Consider the following 23,832-nt stretch of genomic DNA (forward strand, 5'->3'; position numbering starts at 1 on the left):
GCATCAGAGCTTTGTCTTGGACATATGTGGTTGTTGTTAACAGGAAAGATTAAAAAAAAAGCACACTCAATTAAATTTATTGAAGTGATATTGTAAATGGAGGCTTTTTGTTATATAGATATGTAAAATCAGATACTTGTTTTTATCAGTACAAATTCTATTTACTTGTATTACTTTTTATTAATAAGTTGCAATGAGGTTTTAAATATTTTCAATTTTTCACACTCAGTATTAAAAACTGAAATTATTATTACACAGTCCCAGCTAAGAACATTTATAGAAAACAGCATTGAAAAAATACAGAATACAGAGCGAGCCCTGTCATTACTGAAGAAGTTTGAAAGGTAAAGTGATGTATTACAGTGCTTTCATGTAGATAATAATCATTAATGTCATTTCAAAGGTAAGAAGGTACAACATAACTTCACTGTTGCGCCTAATATGGATGCCATGCACCGCCTGTATCTTGGCTTTGAGCTGCATTAAAATTATTTGGACAAGTTATTAACTTCTGTTATGCACCTACAGTCAGCCTGACCAGATTATAAGGATGAGCATTGTGCTTCTGCAGCCTGAAAGTGAGTCCAAAGAGGGATAGGAAGTTGTAGAAATGGTTGTTGGGACAATTTATTCATTCATGGAATGTGAAAGTTGCAGCAATATCAACGTTTATTGCCCATGTCTCATTGCCCTAAGAATCTGATGGTCATCATCCTTCTTTAGCGACTATAGTGTGTAAGGTGTAAATGCACCTACAGTGCAATTTGGTAGGAAGTTCTAGGACTTTGACCCAGCTATGTGAAGGAATAGCGCGATAGTTCAATCAGAATGGCATGTGGCTTTGGGGAGAACATGCATTTGGTGATGTTCTCATGCATCAGTGACCCATGTTCCTCTAAGAGATGGAAGTCAGTGGATTGGAAGATGCAGCCAGAAGAAGCTTGGTGAGTTGCTGGTGTGTATCCTATAGGTGGTACACAGTACCACTACAGCACACCAATGTTGTTTGCTGGGTGGGATGTCTTTTCCTGGTGAGCTGCTTTCCCTGGATGGTTTTGTGATCCTTGAGTGTTGTTGCCGCTGCACTCAACTGGATAAAGTGGAGAATATTCCATCGTACTCATGAAGAGTGCCTTGTAGATGGTGAAGAGTCTTTGTGGAGTTAGATGTGTTGCTCACCACAGAATTCCCAGACTCTAACCTGTTCTTGTGGCCATAATATTTATATAACTGGTTCAGTTAAGTTTAGTGTCAGTTGTGACCCAGAACACTGAAAGCACAAATTCAACAATTATAATATTGATTGGCATAAAGGGAAGAAGGTAATTCTTATCCATATATTTTGCTTGGTTAGAAAAATATCTTTGCGCATGTTGTCAGGTTCAAGATGAAGGCATCATGTCAGCTCCCAGATATCTTGCACAGATATGCATGAAGATCATCCAATGTTTTTCTATCATCTTTGGGCCGTAAGGCCATAAGACATAGGAGCAGATGTCAGCTATTTAGTCCATCCAGTCTGCTCCAACATTCAATGAGACCATAGTTGATCTGATAATCCTCAGCTTCACTTTCCTGCCTTTCCCAAGAACACTCAATTTGTTACTGATTAAAAAATCTATCTCAGCCTTCAACTTACTTAATAACCAAATCTTTACAACCGTCTGCAGTAAAGAATTCCACAGATTCACTACCCTCTCTGAGGAAAAAAAAATCCTCCTTATCTCTGTTTTGGGTGGACAATGTCTTACTAACAGATGACGCCTTCTAGTCTTAGACTCTCGCACAAGGGGAAGCAACCTTTCTGTATCAGCCCTGTCAAGTCCTTTAAGAATCTTGTACATTTCAATAAGGTCACCTAATTCATTTAAATTTTAATGAGTACAGGCCCAAACTGCTCAAGCTTTCTATGCCAATCCTTCCATACCCAGAATCAGCCTAGTGAACTTTCTCTGGATTGCCTCCAATATAATCATATCTTGCTTTAGATAAGGGGACAAAACTGTTCACAATATTTCAGCTGTGGCCTGATTGTTGACTTGGATAGTTCAAGCAAGACTTCCATATTTTTATACTAGGTTTCCTTTGAAATAAAGGCCAGTATTCCATTTGCCTTCCTATTACCTGCTGAACATGGGTGCTAGCTTTTTGTGATTTATGCCTGATGACTTCCAAATCCCTGGCTGCTGTAGCTTTCTGCAGTCTTTAACTGTGAAGCAATCTTCAGTTCCTTTATTCCACCCGACAAAGTACGTAACCTTATATTTCTCACATTGTATTCCATCTGCCAAGCTGTTTCCCTACTTGCTTAACCTATCTGTATTCTTCAGCAGAATGTTTGGGTCCTTCTTAGCACTTGCTTTCCCACGTATTTTTGTGTAATCCCCAAGCTTGACTATAGTATATTCAGGTAGTAATCCGGAGATTATTACTTAAAGGTTCTGCTTGTTAACTTGGCTTCTAACTGCTTAAACTCATTCATCAGAACCTCCTTTCTAATTTTATCAAGGAGATGTCCTTAACTCTGGTACTGGGAAAACAACACAACCTCTGGGACTCCTCACATGACAGAGAACAGTATCTATCCCCATAGTTATGGTGTACCCTGTTGCTACTATATTTCTATTTCTCTGCACCACCCCCCCCCCAAACCTTTCCCAGTTGAATGATTCCTTATTCTACAGTACCATGATCAGTTTGCTCATTCTCCCTATAGTCTCCATTTTTGTCCCGTAGCTTGCAAGAACCTTGCAATTGTTGGGACAATTACAGGAGTCAAGGCTCCTCAAATGCAACCCACCATGTCTCCACACACCTACTTCACCTGAGTCACACCCTCCTGATGGGTGATCTGACATCGCCTTAATAGCACATAGGCCCAATTTATGACTCCATGGGCCTGTGGGAATCCTACCAGTGCAGCAAATCCATTCATTCTCATCTATGATAATGTATACATGACTGCTAACCCTGGAAAACATGATATTTTTCACATGGGAGGTGCAGCTATCAATCACTAGATTGTGAGATTGTACAAATATCTTGTGCAGATTCCTGTTAGAAATTAAGTACTTTGTTGACCTAGACCATAACATGAAATATGTGCTCAGCTCCTACCTGCACAATATCATCTTGGAGACTGCCACGAGGCAACAGCCTAGTGATATAATCACTAAACTATTAATCCAGAGACCTGGGTAATGTTCTGAGGATCAGGTTTAAATCCCACTGTGGCAGATGGTGAAATTTGACTTCGATAAAAAAAATCTGGAATTAAGAGTCTAATGATGACAGTGAGTCCATTGTCAATTGTTGGAAAAACCCATCTAGCTTACTAAGGTCATTTAGGGAAGGAAACCGCAATCCTTACCTGGTCTGGCTACATGTGCCTCCAGAACGACAGCATTTTGTGTCGACCCTCAACTGTCCTCTGGGCAATTAGGGATGGGCAATAATTGCTGACCCAGCCAGCATTGCCCTCAACCCATGAATGAACAAAAAAAAGTCAGTAACCATTTGATGGGGAAGTCTAAACCTTCAGATGCACTAATGCTTATTCATGTCCAGAAACCTAATCTTCTACTTGTATACCCTGTTTGTGGAGCAGCAGGTGGTTAAAAAGAAGATCATGCTACACTCCACTTTCTCTTCAGTGATCCAAGGCAACTGTATTAGGAATTTCCATGCAGCGATGAAGTTTGACAACCCGGTAATGCAGTTACAAAGGAAAATACTCCAAGCTAGCGAAAATAATCTCCAAAGCATTGGGAGAAAAACCTCCAGAAGAAGGCACCTTTCATATCTTAGTATCCAATTCTTACCATCAAAGAGGGAACTGAGTGCATTCTGGCTAAGTTTGCAGATGATACAAAGATAGGTAGAGGCACAGGTGGTATTGAGGATGCGGGGAGACTGCAGAAGGATTTGGACAGGTTAGGAGAGTGGGCAAAGCAGTGGCAGATGGAGTACAATGTGGGAAAGTGTGAGGTCATGCACTTTGGTATGAAGAATAGAGGTAAGGATTATTTTCTAAATGGGGAGAATATTCAGATATCTAAAGTGCAAAGAGACTTGGGAGCTCTAGTTCACGATTCTCTCAAGGTAAACTTGCACGTTGAGTCAGTGGTTAGGAAGGCAATGCAACTGTGGCATTTATTTTGAGAGGACTTGAATATAAAAGCAGGGATGTACTTCTGAGGCTTTATAAGGCTCTGGTCAGGCCACATTTGGAGCATTGTGTGCAGTTTTGGGCCCCATGTCTCAGGAAAGATGTACTGGCCCTAGAGTAGGTTCAGAGGAGGTTCACGAGAATGGTCCCAGCAATTGAAAGCTTAACATATGAGGAATGTTTGAGGACTCTGGGTCTATACTCGATGGAGTTGAAGGATGAGGGGGTATCTAATTGAAACTTACAGAATACTGAATGGCCTGGACAGAGTGGATGTTGGGAAGATGTTTCCATTGGTAGGAGAGACTAGGACCTGAGGGCATAGCCGTAGAGTAAAGGGAAGACCTTTTAGAACAGAGATAAGGAAAAACTTCTTCAACCAGAGAGTATTGAATCTATGGAATTCACTGCCACAGAAGGCTGTGGAGGCCAGGTCATTTGAGTATATTTAAGACGGAGATAGATAGGTTCTTGCTTGTCAAGGGGATCAAGGTTTATGGGGAGAAAATGGGAGAATGGGGTTGAGAAAATTATCAGCCATGATTGAATGGCAGAGCAGACTCGATGGGCTGAATACCTAACTTCTGCTCCCATGTCTTATGGTCTTATGGAATTTTAAGTCAGGGAGTTTCCCAATCTGTCAACCTGCCACCTTTTAAAAGAAACCCCACCCACCATTTATTTTTTGCATCAGTAGGAGTGGAATGGTGTCAGATGTGATCCCTTTGGAGGTAGTTCTGAGATACCCATAAAGATGGCAGAGTACTGGTTAAAAGATCCCCCTCTCACTTCACCAGGACTTCATACTGGTTGTATTTTGAAACTCTTAGGTCTTCTGGCCTCTTACCTCAAGCACACTCTCATCTGTTCACACACTATGTCATGCCATACTGCATGGCCCCCATACCCCTTTCTTGCTCCCTCTGCATTCTCCAAACCTGTCCTATTCTTTCTTTATGGGTTCTGAGCATCCTATATGTTTGCTTGCCAAGTATACAATAATCCATATTGAAATTCATTAAAACAAAATCAAAAATCACCTTGTAAAAATGTTTTCTTATAAACCCTATAAAAGTATCAATCAAACAGAGTACATGTATAGCAAAAACAGAAGCTTTACCTAATTTCATGCTTGTTAATTTTGTCGATTGAAACAAGCAGATATTAAAAGAACAGTTGAAAGAAAAGTAAACTATTATGATCTCAAAAAGAAGCCAAACCATCAAAATAAATGATCCAGTTCATTTATTTGCCTGTGAAGACAGGTCTCTGTTGAGTTAATCTATTAAAAAATCTTGGAGCTCAGCTCATAAGGTCATTTGGAGGAATAAATGACTGGCCATCTGTTTCTGTTAATACAGTTCACAGAGGTGGCAAGGGGGTCATGCAAGAGGCATGAGGGGCATGATTAAAACTGTAAAACTTATCTTTCAAAAGCTTTGAGAGTCAGTCTGTGGTTCATGAATACTCTGATGGGTGGTGGACAAGGTGTCCTCTAGAAGTTGGTCTGATTCCACAAAAATTGTGGGGTTAAGGTGAGGTATGAGATAACTGTACCTCGAATGGAACCTACCAGGTTGGGAGTGCAGAGTGCAAGCTTGCTACCTACACCCAGTGCCAGTGAAAGTTTATGGCACCTGGAATAGAGGTGAGAATGGAATTAGGTCTTTCCATTTTTTAAGGCCTCTGGTGTAAACCCAACCCCATCAAATTCTGATCTTTAGTATTTGAAGCCTTTCTCTTCCTTCAGTATTTCAGTCCTCTCAATCTCTGTTGTCATCTTGCCTTTTTCAATCAGGTGTGTTTCAGTTAACCTGGTAAAAACATGTGTTTTGGGTAAAGAGAGAATCCAGGATTAAAATTCCATTTAATAGCTCTTAACTTATAAAGTTTCCGTCATGATTAGTCCACAGGGATTTCCCATGTGCTAACAAACATGTGCAAGTTCAAAGTTGATCAGCGCCTGCCATCTTTCCAATACAACTCAAGTTTTTGGAGTTTTATCCTACAGCCCACATAGAAATGCACCCATCCTGGCAGGTTAACATTCAGTACATTTGTTCTGTTATGTGACTGACATAATATTTAAGTTTGTTTAGGTAACACATTTTTTAAAATTCCTTACGTGGGCAATAAGAGCATTATATTTAATTTAAAAAGAAACTTTGTTTGATGGTTAATGATTTTTTAAAAATGTTACCCATTCAGACTTGGAATATCAGATCTTGCTATCGATGAAAAATACCAGAAAATTCTTCAGAACTACGGACGAGACATTGAGATGATATCCAAGCTTTACAGCAGACAGAAAAATGATCCGCCTATTGCTCGAGACATGCCACCAATAGCAGGGAAGATTTTGTGGGCACGTCAACTCTTTAATAAGATTCAGGAACCAATGGAACTATTCCAGAAACAACCAAACATTCTACAGACAGCAGATGCCAAGCGCATTGTTCGCAACTATAACAAAGTGGCAAAGGTTTTACTAGAGTTTGAAGTGCTGTATCACCGAGGCTGGCTGAGACAGGTAATGAAAGTTAAATAGAAAAAAAACACTGTCAGATCTGTGTGTTTTTTTTAAATTGCTAAATAATGAGAACATGACAAATATGTAGAATATAGGTGGCTTGAAGATTGGTCACTGGCATACCAACTGATTTGGTTGAGTAATACAGCTGCCACATTAGTGTTTTATTTAAATGAAACAATGGACCCATGTTGCAATCCATATTGTTTAGTTAATTATAACAGTACTTTTATTGTGGATGTTATTGGTCTGATGGTATGTCATCATGTTGTACCCTCTGGGTAGTAAGTTTTGTGTTCAAAGATTAGAGTAAAGCAGGATTGAAAATATTATAAATTCTACTGGTGATCTTACTGCAGTGGAAGGCTACACAGTAATCATAGGAAACAAATAGGGATTTTTCTTTGCTGCATGATTGGCTTGTACAGTCTGTTTCTTACCTCTTTTTTTCCTGTTGTCTCCCTTGTTCCATCAACTTCTTGTTTTTCCTTCAGTTTCTCTTTTCTGCCCCCATTTCAACTCCTTTCCTGAGAGAATTGATTAGTTTGTCAATTCCAGGATACTTTCAGGTACCTGATCCAAGGAACCATCACTTAAGAATAAGTTTTGACATGACTGAAGAATGACGTTTTTATTTTGAATAAAATCACATTCTAATAATATTTCATGCACTCACACATTTCCTGCAGGGTTTCTTAGAAAGAGATCAGCCACCAGAACTTAGAAATGCTGGAAACAATTCTAGTGTCGCCACTCTTGTTTAGATTAAGCAGGTATTCTTTGAATCTTGGACCTTGCTACATTTTTTTGGCTATTCCCACTGAACCATTAGGCAACCTTACAAAAAGGATCCAGCAAAAGTTACAGAGAGACATAAACTGTTGGTATGAACTCAGCATTCTGGATTACTTAAAGTTATTCTTCGAGTGATAGTTATAGCTTGCTAACTAAATTGAATATTGAATCTTTAGTTAGAAATAAATACATTTGATCCCAAATGGAAAATACTGATAATCTTCAAAAAAGGCTCGCACAAATGATATAATGAGCTTTGTGTTGAAATTTTTGCCAGTTGTAAGATGTTTTTTGTTTGATCATATTTACTTTAATCCTTTCCTTTAGATTGAAATAGCAAAAGCAGGATTGCAGGCATCATTGTTAGTGAAAGCCCCAGAGACAGGAGAACTGTTTGTGAACTTTGATCCTCAAATTTTAACATTAATACGTGAAACAGAATGCATGGCCAAGATGGGACTTGAAATTCCACCATTTGCCCAAGACTTTCAGCAGAAACAGGATATCTTTAAAAAGAATTACAACAGACTCCAGGTAATGTTTTAAACTGTGGTAGAAAACTGTTTACTCCAATGGCTCTATGAGGGAGAATTTTTCTCTGTGACTGCCTACCATGTACAAGAACCTGATTGCAGCTTCCTTGTTTTGGCTATTTTCTCCCATATTTATTGAAAGGGGAACTTCCAGTACTTCTTACGATTGGGTATGTGATTCTCAAAAAATGGAAGAAAATGTCAGCACAGAAGAAGCCATGCAGCTTTTCTCTGGGACGCTGAGGTCAGAGCAATCTTTTTCTGATGATAACAATGGGATGGGGTATTGCCGAGTGGTGGAACACTCTGAAATCACATTGTTAAACTTGTGTTCATGTACACACCCTGCTGTAGGATCTCGAGGCTTTCCTCCCCCACGCCTGTACCTCCTTTCCATCGCTAAAATGTCAGGGAGACAGCCAGCCCATGGTTTCGTCACGTGGGAACTTTATGACAAAACCTCTGCCCCCTCTCAGAGTCAGGTATCTCAGCAAATTGGATGGTGGTGAACCATGTTTGAAGGTTAACAGGGAATAGCTAAGAGGGGGAATAACCATGGGAATGTGCCTTAAATAGGCTCAGTGTCCACTCCAATTTGACTGACATCTTCCAGCAGAGTAATGTTGCCTTCCGCTGCCTTCCATCATAGGGAAGTGATGGCTTTGTGGTGTTTTCATGAGATTATTTATCCAGAGACGCAGACCATACTCTGGAGACCTGCGTTCAATTCCTACCATGGCAAATGGTGGTATTTGATTTAAATTTAAAAAATGAAGGTCATGAAACCATTGATTGTCGGAAAAACCTATCTGGTTCACCAATATCCTTTAGGGAAGTAAACTGCTGTCCCTATAAAAAGAGGCTATAAAGTAGTTCAGAGGCTAGGAATTCTGCAGTGATTAACTCACCTCCTGAATCCACAGAGCCTATTTACCATCTGTAAGGCACAGGTCAAGAGTATGATGGAATGCTGGGTACTGGCCTGGATGAGTGAAGCTCCAACATGAATCAAGAAGGTTGACACCATTCAAGACAAAGCAGACTGCTTGATCAACATCACATCCACAAATATCCACTCCCTCCTCCAGTGACCCTTGATAGCACCATTGTATATCATCCACAAGATACAATGCAGAAATTCACCAAGTCTCCTTAGACAGCACCTTCGAAACCCATGACCACTGCCATCTCGAAGGACAAGGGCAATAGACACATGGGAACACCATCACTCACAAGTTCCCTTCCAAGCCACCTCACTATCCAGATTTGGAAATATATTGCCATTCCTTCAGTGTTGGTGGGTCAAAATCCTGAAACTCCCTCCCTCATGACATTGCAGGTGTACTTGTAGGACATGGACTCCAGTGGTTCAAGAAGGTAGCTCACCACTACCTTCTCAACTAAGAAACTAGCGATGGCAATTAATACTGGCCCAGTCAGTGACTCCCACACCCCATGAATGAATTGGAAAAAAATGTCGAAAGCAGCATAATTAATGGCTGCTGATGGGTCTCAAAAGGCCCACGGATGGATAGGCTAACTGATGCTTCCCCATCTTAGAAAATCTCAGGCTGTTTGGAGGAGGAGTTGAGGGCTGTGGGAAAGGTGCCTGCTGGACTTTTCAAACCCACTTCCAAACCCATTGGTATTAGAGCATAATATCCAGTCCCATGAGAACTTGAAACCCCTTACTCCTAAATTTTGTAATCAACTCAGAATATGAATTTAGCATGAACATATAGATCTATTTTTTCATAATCTCAAAGCTCATAACTTACCACGCTTGCCATATAAACTGCATTCCAATTTCATATTACTGAGCTCCAAAAAGCATCTTGATTTTGTAACTTTTTTAACCTTGACATAACTGTAAGAGTGAAAGCTGTATGGACTTTGAAAGCTAAATTATTCTTTCCTTTCTACATATGTTTAGATGACTTTATCAGAAAACAAAAGAGTCAGATCAAAGATTCAAAGTACTTTTATGCAACTGATGGGTCCTCATTTAGTGAAAGTTGATAATGCAATACAGCCAGGCTTGACGTCTCTCAACTGGACCTCACTGAACATTGATAAATACCTGAGCAGGATTTCTGAAGCTTTAGGTAGGTTTATTTTGTGATTTGACCATGAATACGACCAATAAAAGTGTGGGCAATTTTTTCATGTCTGCTCTGTCTGGTGACTTTGTAAGCTGCTTTATTAAAAAACAAGCCCATAATTTTGTTGCTGTGCACTAGAAGAAATCTTACTGAAGCCAATTCAGTGGTGAAGGAAATTTCTTCACAAACTCCACCACAGAACTATAAGCATCCATAAAGCTACATCGTAACTACATTATAATTGCCTTTCGCTACCCATCAAATGAATCAAACCATGTCTGCATCTTAGAATTGAGGCTCACAAGCCTACATTGCAATAGTAAGAACATTCAGAATAAATCTTTCTACTTGGTTAACAATTTATAAATGTGAATTTATAAAGGTGACATTTGTTCTACACGTGCTACTAATGTTCTACTGTTCTTCACAAGAGACTTCAGAATGAAAAAAAAACAGTATTTGGAATGGGAGGAGAGGGATCCAGTTATTGTTATCTATGTTGGTACCAATGACATTGGTAAAATTAGAAAGGAGGTTCCACTGAAAGATTTTGAACCGTTAGCTAGATTGAAAAGCAGAACCTCCAAGATAATAATCTCTAGATTATTTTCTGAGCCAAGGGAAAATTGGCATAAGGTAAGTGAAGTCAAGGAGCTAAATGCTTGGCTCAAAGATTGGTATGGGTGAAATGAGTTTCAGTTCTGTTCTGGTGGAACAGGCTTCACTCGAACATGCTGGGACCAGTGTCCCGATGAATCAAATAACTAGGACTAAAGAGAGAGCTTTAAACTAGTTAGAGATGGTGGGGAGTTGGGAGACGGGAAATGTAGGCTTACAAAGCAAGAAGATGCAGCAGCATTACAGGGCAGCTATTTGGATAACAATATCCAGAGAACGACAGGAAGAGACAGACAATTCAAGCATAGAAAAACAGTAGTCATATATAGGATCAAAGCGGAAAAATTGTAAAACGGCAAAATTAATAATACTTTACCTGCATGTGTGTTGTATCCAGAACAAAATAATTGAATTAATGAGACAAATAGAGGTTAACGGATATGATCTTACAGGTTATAAAGAGATCAAAGCTGGAAACTAAATATTCAGGTGTATGTGATTTTTCAAAAGGTTAGGCAGGAAGGAATAAATAAGATAGCAAGGAATTATTTTGGATCAGAACATGTAGAATTCATATGGGTGGTTGTTAGAAATAAAAAGGAGAAGACAATGGAAGGAGTAGTCTATAGCCTCCTAACAGTAGCTGTATGGCAGGACAGAGAATAATTCAGAAGCTAATGTCATGAGGAGGTAATGGCCTAATTGTATGATCATTAATCTATTATTCCAGAGACCCAGGCAATGTTCTGCGGATCTGGATTTAAATCCTTCCAGCAAAAATCTGGAAATAGAAGTCTAATGAGATCCATGAAACGATTGTCAGAGAAAAATCTATCTGGTTCATTCATGTCCTTTAGGGAAGGAAACTGCTGTCCTTGCCTGGTCTGGCCTACATGCAAGTCCACATCCACAGCAATGTGGTTGATTCTTCATTGCCCTCAGAGTAATTAGAAATGAGCAATAAAAGCTGCCCACCTCCCACAAAAGAATAAAACAATGTTACCACGAATTAAGCCACTTTATAAGACAAGAACTCATTGTTTTAGAGGTGATATATTAGCATGGGTGAAGGATTGGTAGACTAATACAAGACAAGGACTTGAAATAATGGAGGTATTTCCAGGATTATGACCTGTAACTATTGGAGTGCCATAGGCATCAGCGCTGAGGTTGCAATTATTAACATTATATATTGATGACTTGGATGAGGAAAGTGAATGTACTGTAGTCAGGTTTGCCAGATGACACAAGTTTAGGTGGGAATGCAAATGCTGAGGATATCACAAAGAGTCTACAAAGTGATACAGACATGTTCTGTGAGTGGGCCAGAGGGTGTAATCTCAGAGTAAGAGGTCATACATTTAAGACATATATGAGGAGGCATTTCTTCTCTTGGAAGGTAGTGAATCTGTAGAATGTTTTACTACAGAGGGCTGTAATGTTCATTGTTAGTATATTCAGGACTGGGACAGATTTTTAATCAGTAAGAGAATCAAGGGTCTTGCATAAACGTGGCGTTGAGGATTATCAGATCAGCCATGATCTCATTGAATGGCAGAGCAGACTTGATGGGCTGAATGGCCTACTTCTGCTCCTTTGTCATATAATCTTACAATAAAACATGTCCTCACCCATGGGAGATTACATCACATGTTAAATTTTTCCATAAAAATACTTAGTCCACGTCTTAACACAAGACAAGGAGGCAAGTGAGTGTTCAATATGATCCTGGCATTAGGAAGTAAACCACTATGGCCTGTGGCACCATGGAACTCAGAAGGATACCATAGCATGTAGGTCATTCAATTGGTTTCTTATCATTCACCATCCTTGTAACCCATCTTATCCGGTGTGCAATTATTTGATGATATAACTATGAGCATCCCTCTGTTGATCTCTAAGTCCACTGAAGTTGGTAACAGGTAGTCTGTTTAGCTACTGTTGGTGATTCACCTCACATATTGCTACACTCATACTGCTCATCTAGAGAAATGTAGTAATCATGTACTCATAAGCAGGTTTTAGATACATATTGCTTTCACTCTTCTGAATTTGAGCCTAGTCACCATATATGGATAGACATGATGTATCATTCACGTCATTAAATCTCTGATTGCTATGATTCTTTCTACTAGTTATTCCCTCTATTATTGATTATAACTTATCCTCAGAATTGTGTGTCTTGAACTAATATACCATATCTTCTGCATGAAGGGGTGCATGTTTTAAGGTTTGTAGGTTCACCAACCGTTGCACATATGTATCAATAAAAGTACTATCAAATAATGACTTGCTTTGCATTCCTGGAGCCAGTGGAGGAGAGATTAACTTTTGATGGGCATCTTATTAGATTAATATTTGTAAAGAGTTCACGAAATACCTTTCTTGACCTCAAATTCAGAATACAATTTAATTAAAGAGAGTTAGTTGTATTCTTAAGACTCATTGAACAATTTTCTTCAGAAATATCTTTAATGGCCTTCACACCCCTTAACAAGCCAAATGTTGGGAGTGTAGCAATAGCTGGCTCATTTTCAGATCACGTGCCCCCTAGTGATAGTTGAAGTTAAATGCCCAACACATAGTGGGGAGTTTTCTAGATTAATCTGAGTATAGTGATTGAATGCAGCTCCAAAAAAGTGATCAAGAAGAGATCATGCTACATTAACCTGCTACCTGTAGCATTTTGCACGCCCTATGAGCTGTGTCTTGTAACACATCGACAGTGCTGAATCTAGTTTGAATAATTACATTTTGAAAATTATAAACAGTCATTTGATAAGAATTGCTTGTCGTTTTACCTGTTTATATGACAATTTGCAGATGAACTCGAACTTTTGTTGAATCGTGTGAATGATTTGATAGAATTTCGTATTGATGCAGTACTTCAAGATATGAGCACAATACAATTATGCAAACTACCAGAGGAGGAACCCATTGCATGTGAAGAATTTGTGCGGGTGACTAAGGTCTGTATATCTTGCTTATAGATTATCCGTGTTCAAGCTAAAGAGGACAGTAGAGTTGAGGCTGAGATGAGATCAATCTTGATCATATCAAATGACAAAGCAGGCTTGAGGGGCTGAATTGCCTACTCCTGCTCCTAGCTCTTATGTTCTTATATTGGAGGACTGTATAATAGTTCGGTAATTCTGTTTTTGGCCAAGAATTTCTTCCAAGCTACTGCTTTGATTTAACTGGAAATAAGTGAGATACCCAGGCTCAAATTTTACCAACCATTGGAGACGGAGTTTGAGGTGGGAGACACATAAAATACTGGTAAAAAGAATCAAGATGGAACCCAAAGTCGTCCCATTGTCATAGCATATCCTCAGAAGTAGGAGCAGCAGTGGCCGGAAGCAGGTGGGAATTTATCCCAATAAGCTGTCTAATTAATAACCATTTCACGGTCTGCTGTCATTTTAGTGTCATCAGGAAGGACCACTGCTGAATTGGCATACTACCAAGTACATCGAGGCAGCCTCCCAGCCTCCTTCTGGAGTATCCTGTTGGCAGTATCAGCCATCCCAGTGACTCTGACACTGCTGCTGAGGGATTCACCCTTTTGATTACCAAGTCCTTTGTCTGTGACCGGTCTCAGCACAATGTGGCTTTCAAGGGTGGCAATTGCTTCTTTTCTCCATAGCTGCAATAATGACTACATCTATCAGTGGCACTGCCAAGCCAACAGTTCTCTGCTTGCATCAGCAGCTTGGTGAAAGAGACTGCCATCCATGATAGGACAACATTCTCAATGTGGAATCTTAATTGGCTGCTATCAGTAAAACAACACAGGCTTGGGTCACCCATTTCATTGCTGATGGTGGCACCTAACACTACCTGGTAAAATTTGGAGTCTTGCAACAACAGCTTATATTTACATAGAACTTTAAACTTGTAAAACATTCCAAAGCATTTCACAGAGGCTTTATAAAACAGCACATAAATCTTAACCACATGAGGGAATACTAGGCCAGATGACCAAAAGTTTTGTCAAAGAGGTAGGTTTTAAGGAGGATCTCAGAAGGAAAAAGAGAAAAGGGTGTAAAGGTTTAGAGAAGGAAGTCCAGAAGTGAAATTAATGTGGTAGTGGAAGCACCTCTGAGAATATTCGTGATTTTCATGTCTGGTCATGATTTAAAGAAAGATATAAGTACATTAACACAAACCTTGTTTTATAACACATTGTGAGCAACTTCTTGTTGGATCTACTTTATTCATGATATTAGGCGTCTAAAGAAAATGGACATTACTCACAAAATATCGTTAAAATAATAAATTCTTTTTTGTTAAAGACAATGTCATTATTTTATCAAGTAAATAAAAAATAAAATATATTCAAAATTGTTTCTAGTAACAGTAAGGCTTTGCAATTAAAAGAATACAAAATACAGATAGAAAAAAGTAACAGTCTTTGGCAACTTGTATCTTTCAGTAATCATAAAATGCTATGTGTTTATTTTATACTTGTGCAGAAGAATTATTTTGAGTATTTATTTAAATATTTATAACATCTATTTATAAAGGAACTTTTCACCCAGGAATGTTTGGTAACCATTGTATTGGCTGACCAGGATGAAAGGAAGGGAACATCTAAAATTATCATGCATAAAAGGCGCATGATTTATTTTACATTTCTTGTATTTAGATATCCTGCGTTTGAGATAACCACAACTAATAAAACACCAGTTACTGCTAGAAAACTACTTTATTGTTATTGACCACCCTAATTTCATTCAGTAAAATTCAATTCACGAAGAAAATGATAATCAGGGAAACATAGGAGTTGTTGAACCTTAACATTTCCTGATACTGACTTTAATTACAGCAGGAAAAAGGATGATGAAAATATTACTTCAAAATGATAGTCAGAAGCTGTAATTTGAGACAAAGAAATTTTGTTAATCTATACAGTAATTGTTCACATACGCATTTATCGAAAAAGAGGGGGAAGGTTGCGTAATTCAAGTATCAGATGTCCAGAAATAGGAAAGGATGAGTTAGATATCTAATTAATAGTGACTTCTCATATAAAAAGATTGAATTCTCTTAATAGAGGGCAGTAGTGAGAAATGACTGAGGAGGATTCTGGGAGAAGTCGACTCGCTCACCATAACAGAGAAGGTGATTGTGAGGAGCCGGTGTCAAAGAACAGTAAATTAATACTAGACGGTCAACATGACATTGTCAAGGGAAGGTGATGTCTGACAAATTTAATTGACGTCTTTGACAACGTAACACAGGCAGTTGATGAGAGTAGTGCCATGGATGTAGTATATTTGGACTTTGAGAAAGCGTTAGGTATGGTGCCAGATACCAGGTTGGTTAGCAAATTAGAATTATTTGGGATTGATGGGTCCTTGGCAGCATGGATTTAAAGTTGGCTAAAAGAGAGGAAACACAAGGTAGGTATAGATATTCATTTATAGTTTGGAGATGAGTTGAAAATTGTATTCCCTAGGAATGGGTGATGTGACTTTTGCTTTTTCTGATTTATATAAATGATTTGGAGATGGGTGTTGAGGGCAACATCTCTAAATTTGAAGTGGATACCAAGCTAGGGAGACTAGTGAATTGTGAAGATGATGCTGAGTAACTTCACAGTGACATTGATAAGTTGGTCAAATGGATAGACACCAGGCAGATGAATTTGATGCAGAAAAATAGGAGGTGATGCATTTTGGAGAAGAAACATGGAGAGACAATGCAGGCTCAATGGTACAATTTTGAAGGAGTACAGAGCAAAGGAACTTCGACGCTAACGTGCACAATTCTCTGAAGGTGGTTATGCAAGTTGAAACAGTCATTGCAAACGCTTACAGGATCCTTGTGTTTATAAATAGAGGCAGAGAATAAAAATGAGGCAGTGGTGCTACACCTCTGCAATTCATTGGTCAGACCGCAATTGGAGAATTGTGTTCAGTTTCGGGCACCTTATTTAAGGATGTTAAATCCCTGGAGAGAGTGCAAAGGAGTTTTATTGAAATGTTACAAGAATGAGGCATTTTAGATACAAGGAAAGATTGTAGAAATTGGTCTTATTCACCTTGGAGCAGAAAAGATTAAGAGGTGACCTTATTGAGGTGTTCAAAATTATGAACAATTTTCACAGAGTAAATAAGGATATTTTGTTTCTGCTAGATGTTATGTCAGTAACTAGAGGTCACAATTTCAAGACTGTCAGCAAGAGACCTAGGAATGACATGGGAAGAAACGTCTTTACTCAGAGAATTGTTAGGATATGGAATGCGCTGCATGAGAGTGTTGTGGAGGTAGATTCCATAAGAGATTTCAAAAGAGAGTTGGATGTGTATTTGAAAGTGATGATTTTAAAGGCCACAGAGATAGGGCTGGAGAATGGGACTAGGTGGATAGCTCTTTAGGGTACGGATGCAGTAGCCTCCTTCTGTGTTGTAAAATTCTAACAGGCCTTGATAGATGCCCATTCCCAAAAGCAAAGTTAGCTTGCTTATGGAGGATATTTTTTTTTATTTGCTTGTGGGATGTGGGTCTTGCTGGCTAGTCCCACAATTATTCCCTATCCTTAACTACGGTGCTAAGCTATTACCTTGAAATGCTGCAGTCCATTGAGTACTGTTAGAAAAAGAGTTCAAGGATTTTGACCCAGTGGCAGTGAAGGAACTGCAACATAGTTTCAAGTCAGAATGTTGTGTGGGTTGGAGGGAAACCTGCGGTTGATGGTGTTCCCTGTATTGAGGTGATGGCCTAATGGTATTATCGCTGGACTGCTAATCCAGAGACCCAGATAATGTTCTGGGGACCTGGGTTCAAATCCTGCCATGGCAGATAGTGGAATTTGAATTCAATAAATATCTGGAATCAACAGTCTAATGATGACTGTGAATCCATTGCTGATTGTTGGAAAAAACCATCTGGTTCACTAATGTCCTATAAGGAAGGAAACTGCCATCCTCACCTGGTCAGGCTTACATGTGACTCCAGACCCTCAGCAATGTAGTTGACTCTTAACTGCCCTCTGGGCAATTAGGCATGGGTAATAAATGCTGCCTGGCCAGCGACACCTTCATCCCATGAATGAATAAAAAAAACCTTCTATCCACTTTAAATCGTATGTAAGAAATTCAGAACGTGGATCCAGACAAATTGTTCCATACATTTAAATGAATAAAAATCAATGCAAGTTATTACTGAATGCAGGTTAAATGTAGAAGGTTAGATATGAGAGAGGAAAACCTTTAAATGATAATGCCCCAGGATTCATAATCCAGAGGCCCAGGCTAATGTTCTGGAGTCATGGATTCAAATTCTACCGCGGTAGCTGGTGGGATTTAATAAATTACATATAAAGCTAGCCTAATGACAATGGAACCGTTGTTGATTTTTGTAAAAAACAAAGCTGGGTCACTAGATAACACAGTGTGGAGCTGGAGGAACACAGTAGGCCAGGCAGCATCCTCCAGCTCCACGCTGTGTTATCTCTGACTCCAGCATCTGCAGTTCTAGCTATCTCTGACTGGGTAACTACTATTCTTTAAGATGGGAAATCGGTTATCCTTACCTGATATGGCTTACATATGACCCCAGACCCACAGAAATGTGTTTGATTTGTAACCCTCTGTGGGCAATTGAGGATGGCAATAATTGCCTAGTCAGCAATGAATGAAAATTGAGAAAGTAAAGGGGAAAGCTGCTGAAACTAACAGTATAAAGTAGTTACAGAAAAAATAGTTTTGTTTTTGTACAGTAATGGAATTTTGGGTACATTTTCCAAATTATAGTGTTCAAGAGAGGGCACTTAGTGTGCTTATTTCTCTTCCTGCTTGTATGTGACAGGGATTAGAGTGACCAGTTTGTTCCAAACTAAAAATCAGTCATGTAGAAATGTTACTAAGTTTGTTGAATGTTTGTACTTAAAATTTCTAACTTAGAATACATGTCTAGTACTGAGAAAGACAATGAATGATATTGATCTCTGAAAACAGGTAACACTTGTTGGATTTAATGATCTTTCACCTTTCTTAAAATTTCTTGTGCATTTTATGAAAAGCATTATGGTAGACAAATCCCCAGGACTAATGGGGAACTATCTCAGAATACTGAGGGAGGGGAGGAAGGAAATTGCTGGGGCTTGTACGAAATCTTTGTATCCTGTTTAGTCACAGGAGAGGTCCAGGAGGACTGTAGAGTACCCAGTGTTGTTCCTTTGTTTTTCTAGCAACAAGGATAATCCAGGAAATTACAAGCTGCTGAGTCTTACATTAGAGGTAGGGAAATTTTTGGAGAAGGTTCTTGGGGACAAGATTTACTCACATTTGGAAAAGTATTGACTTATTAGCAATTGGCAGTATGGCTTTGTGCGGGGGAGGTTGTGTCTCACAAACTTGATTGAGTTTTTTGAGGAAGTGACAAAGATGATTAGTGAGGGCAGAGTGGTGAATGTTGTTTACAAGGTCCCTCATGGCAAGCTGATACAGAAGGTGAAGTCACACAGGATGCACAGTGAGCTGGTAGACTGTATGCAGAACTGGCTTGGTCATAGAAGACAGAAAGTAGCGGTGGAAAGATGTTTTGCTGACAAGAGATCTGTGACCAGTGGTTGTTTTGCAGGGATCTGTGCTGGCCAGCTCAGTGGATAGCTCTTCTGCCTTACAGTTCCAGGGACTCCGGTTCGATTCTAGCTTTAGGTGACTGTATGTGTGGAGCTTGCATGTTCGTACCATGTCTGCATATGTTTTTCTGAGTGCTCTGGTTTTCTCCCACAGTCCGCAATGATATGCAGTTGAGGAAGATTGACAATGCTAAATTGCTGTGTGGTATCCAGGGATATGCAGATTAGGTTGATTATGCATAGTAAATACAAAGAACAAAGAACAAAGAAAATTACAGCACAGGAACAGGCCCTTCGGCCCTCCAAGCCTGTGCCAATCCAGAACCTCGACAGGTTTAGACCTGTCGCCTATTTTCCAAGGATCTGTATCCCTCTGCTCCCTGCCCATTCATGTATCTGTCTAGATACATCTTAAATGACGCTATCGTGCCCGCCTCTACCACCTCTGCTGGCAACGCGTTCCAGGCACCCACCACCCTCTGCGTAAAGAACTTTCCACGCATATCTCCCTTAAACTTTTCCCCTCTCACCTTGAAATCGTGACCCCTAGTAATTGAAAATGTGTGATTACGGAGGTGAGGTGGGTGAATGGTGGGTTGGGTGGGGTGATGTTTGGAGGATTGGTGCAGACTTGAGGGCTGAATGGCCTCTTTCCTCACTGTAGGATTCTATGGTTGTTTGAAATATGAGATGATGCAATTTGGAAGGTCTAGTGCAGCGGAAAGTATATAGTTAATGATAGAACCCTTAAAAGCATTAACGTACAGAGGGATCTAGGTGTACAGACCCACAGAACCCTGAAAGTGGATACACAAGTGGATAAGTTGGTCAAGAAGGCATATGGCATGGTTGTCTTCATCATTCAGGGCATAGAATACAAAATTAGCAAGTCATATTGCAGCTGTGTAGAACTTTAGTTAGGCCTGATTTGGAATATTTTGTATAGTTCTGGTCGTCACACTATCAGAAGGATGTGGAGGTTTTGGAGAGGGTACAGAAAAGGTTTATCAGAATGTTGCCTGGTTTGGAGGTTGAAGCGTTAGGGTTAAAAATATTTTAGAAGTTATGAGAGGCATGGGTATTATAGATAATCAGAGTCCTTTTCTCAAGGTAGAAATATCAATTATTAGAAGATATAGGTTTTAGGTAAAAGGGTGAAAGTTTGAATGAGATGCAAGAGGCAGGCTTTTTACACAGTGGGAGGTAAGTGCCTGAGGAGGTTGTAGAAGCAGATACACTAGTTACATTTAAGAGACATCTTGACAGATATATGAATAGGAAGGGAACAAAGGGATACAGACTGCATAGAAGCAAACAAATTTTTAGTTTTGAAAGGCACATGTATCAGTCCACGCTTGGTGGACAAAAGGGCACGTTGCTGTGCTGTAATGTTCTTTGTTGTTTGTTATATTGAGTTAAAAATCACATGACACCAGGTTATAGTTCAACAGATTTATTTGAAGTCACAGGCTCTTGGAGTATCACTCCTTCTTCAGGTGTCAGTGAAAGAGGTGGCATCGGACACAGAATTTAAAAGCAAAAGATCAAATGGTCATAGAACTGATGTGGTGTAAAACAAACCTAAGATAGCTGTTAAATGTTTAGTCAGTTAGAAAGGATTAGTATGCAAGCTCCCGAATTTCTTTCAAGTGACTGCGCCAAGTTAACGAAAGATTTTCTCAGTTCCCTCAGTATATCAGAGATGACATCCCAGGTCAGACATTGCATTTTAGGTGTACGGCCTTCTTTAGAATCTGGCTGTGTATGAACTTGGAGTCAGATTGGTTTTATTTCCAAAGTAGGAATTTATAAAGTGCTGCATTGACTGTCTACAAATTGTGTCCTTTTTGAACAAAATAGAATGTATCTGCAATTACAAATCAGCAAATGCAAATTCACCCCATAGATTTGTGTGTGTGTGTGTGTGTGTGTGTGTGTGTGAGAGAGAGAGAGAGACAGAGAGAGAGAGATGCATTATCTGACCTGAAATGTGACCTCTGGTATACTGAGAGAACTCAAAAAACCTTTAGTTATCTCAGGGCAGTGACTTGAAAGAAATTCGGGAATTTGCATATTAATCCTTTCTAATTGAGTAAAGATTTAATAGCCATCTTAGGTCTGTTCAACACCGCATCAGTTCTTGACCATTTGATCTTTTGTTTATAAATTTTGTGTCTGATGCCACCTTTTTCACTGACACCTGAGGAAGGAGTGAGACTTCGAAAGCTTGTGACTTCAAATAAACCTGTTGGAGCATAACCTGGTGTGGTATGATTTTTGACCTCGTCCACCCCAGTCCAACACTGGCACCTCCACATCTTTGTTGTTTTATTATATAAGTACAAACTTGAGTATTAAAAGTGTGCAAGTATATTGTCAGTATACTTCTGTTACCATTAAGCCAATGCCAGGTGATTAAACGTGCACACAAATGGAGCTAATATGCTGCTACTGGTTTTTGACATTAAAAAGCTGATAATAGGTGTGCCATTACAGTAATAAATGTCCACAAGCAGCAGTACCTTTCACACTTCAGTAATTTTAAAATGTCATTTTGTACAGGAATTGTGTGTAAAAGCTGCCCAAATGCTGCATTGTAAGAGTTCTTTGGTAGAGGAAGCTGCAAATGAATTTATAAACATGTTACTGGATTTGGAGTCTCTGAGTAAAGAAGAGGAGGAGGAAAAATCCAAAGATAGCAGTGGAAATGAGCATCAAAAAGAATTTGATGGTAAGAAATAAAAATATATAGGGATTAAAGGTTGGGAGCTAATGCTGTGTAAAGTAGTGTCTGGCAGCAGGATTATTTTAGTTTTAAAAAGTCATGGAGTCACACAGCATAGAAATAGACCCTTCAGTCTAACTAGTCCATACCGACCATGATCCCAAACTAAACTAGTCCCACCTGCCAGTGTTTGGTCCATATCCTTCCAAACCTTTCCTATTCATGTACTTGCCTAAATGTCTTTTAAATGTTGTAACTGTACCTATATCCATCACTTCCATCATTCCACACATGAATCATGCTGTGTATACAAAAAATGGCCCTCAGTTCCTTTTTAAATCTTAGTATGGTAATAATAAGTTTTATGGTTAAAATTTTGTTAACACAGTTTATTGTAAACCATTTCCTAAGTTAGTTTTTCTAAGAAAGAACAAAATAGACTATTTTTAACCTGATAGTTATGTAAGTACATGGTCTGTGAAGTAAAAAACAAAACTATATTGATTAAATATCTTTTATACCAGGAGAACGAAAAACTGAGAAACGTTCTTTCACCTATAATGCAAGCCAGATAAACGATGGGTCCCCATCTCCAGTAACAAAAAGGAAGAAGAAAGACTTAATGCAGACACTTGAAGAAGAAGCACAGGAATTATTGTCCTACTTCAGCCACCGCAATGTGGATGCATTATTGAAGGTCACCCGCAACACTCTAGAGACTATTCGCAAACGCATTCATTCATCATCACTGCTTTATTTTATAGGTATGAAGTCTGTTGATCAGCTTCAGCATAAAGAATCTTGATTCTGTTACAGATTGCAAAGCAATCTCTGACACCAACTGGACCAAATATTGTGGTTTTACTGAACTATTATAAATGAAATGGAAACAATGCTAGTGAGCAGTTCAAGTGTGAAACTAAAGATTTAGCAGCTGATGAAAAGACAAAATGTAATGTGAGACCATTTTCTGGCACTCTTAGACTATAAAACCATAAGATATAGGAGCAGAATAAGGCCATTTAGCCCATTGAGTCTGCACTGCCATTAGATCACGGCTGATATGTTTCTCAAACCCATTCTCCTGCCTTCTTCCTGTAACCCTTGATCCTCTTACTAATTAAGAACCTATCTATCTCTGGATCCTGTTACTAATCAATAATCTACCTATCTCTATTTGAAATACTCTCAACGACTTGGCCTCCACAGCCCTTTGTGACAATGAGTTCCACAGATTAACCACCCTCTGGCTGAAGAAATTTTCCTCATCTCAGTTCTAAAAGGTCATCCCTTTATTCTGAAGCTATTCCCATCTTCAGCATGTCCACTCTATTCAGGTCTCTCAGTATTCTATGTATAGTTTTCAATCAGATTCCTCCCCGCACCCAATCCTTCTAAACTTCAAGTACAGACAAAGAGTCCTCAATTGCTCCTCAAATGACAGGCCCTTCATTCTTGGGATCATTCTCGTAAACCTCTGGACCCCTTCCAACAGCAGCACATCCTTCCTTAGATACAGAGCCCAAAACTGCTGACAATATTCCAAATGCGGTCTGACCAGAGCCTTCTACAGCCTCAGCAGTACATTCCTGCTCTTGTATTCTAGCTCTTGCTTTCATCAAAATGAGAAGTATCAGCAGGCTGACAGTGCAATTTTGTGGTAGAAATAATATTTTTCTCACGCAGTTTTAAAAATACATAGAGAATAGACTGGTCTCCCTAAATAATTAATTTGTTCATTAATTTGTATTTGTTCATATATGTTGATTTT

At 39.1% G+C, this 23,832-nt stretch overlaps 1 protein-coding gene across 1 annotated transcript in view; it reads left to right on the plus strand.

The window, feature by feature from the left end:
* The window catches only part of dnah5 (dynein, axonemal, heavy chain 5), a 343,343-nt gene that overhangs the window by 127,521 nt on the left and 191,990 nt on the right, over positions 1 to 23,832 (plus strand). Inside the window, exons 18-24 of the mRNA XM_048608626.1 lie at positions 259 to 344; positions 6,377 to 6,698; positions 7,821 to 8,027; positions 9,960 to 10,131; positions 13,570 to 13,715; positions 21,899 to 22,067; positions 22,586 to 22,825. Coding sequence (XP_048464583.1) covers positions 259 to 344; positions 6,377 to 6,698; positions 7,821 to 8,027; positions 9,960 to 10,131; positions 13,570 to 13,715; positions 21,899 to 22,067; positions 22,586 to 22,825 — 1,342 coding nt within the window. The remainder of the gene's footprint in view (positions 1 to 258; positions 345 to 6,376; positions 6,699 to 7,820; positions 8,028 to 9,959; positions 10,132 to 13,569; positions 13,716 to 21,898; positions 22,068 to 22,585; positions 22,826 to 23,832) is intronic.

This window comes from Rhincodon typus, chromosome 2 (assembly GCF_021869965.1).
Source record: "Rhincodon typus isolate 14 chromosome 2, sRhiTyp1.1, whole genome shotgun sequence".
Lineage (NCBI taxonomy): Eukaryota > Metazoa > Chordata > Chondrichthyes > Orectolobiformes > Rhincodontidae > Rhincodon > Rhincodon typus.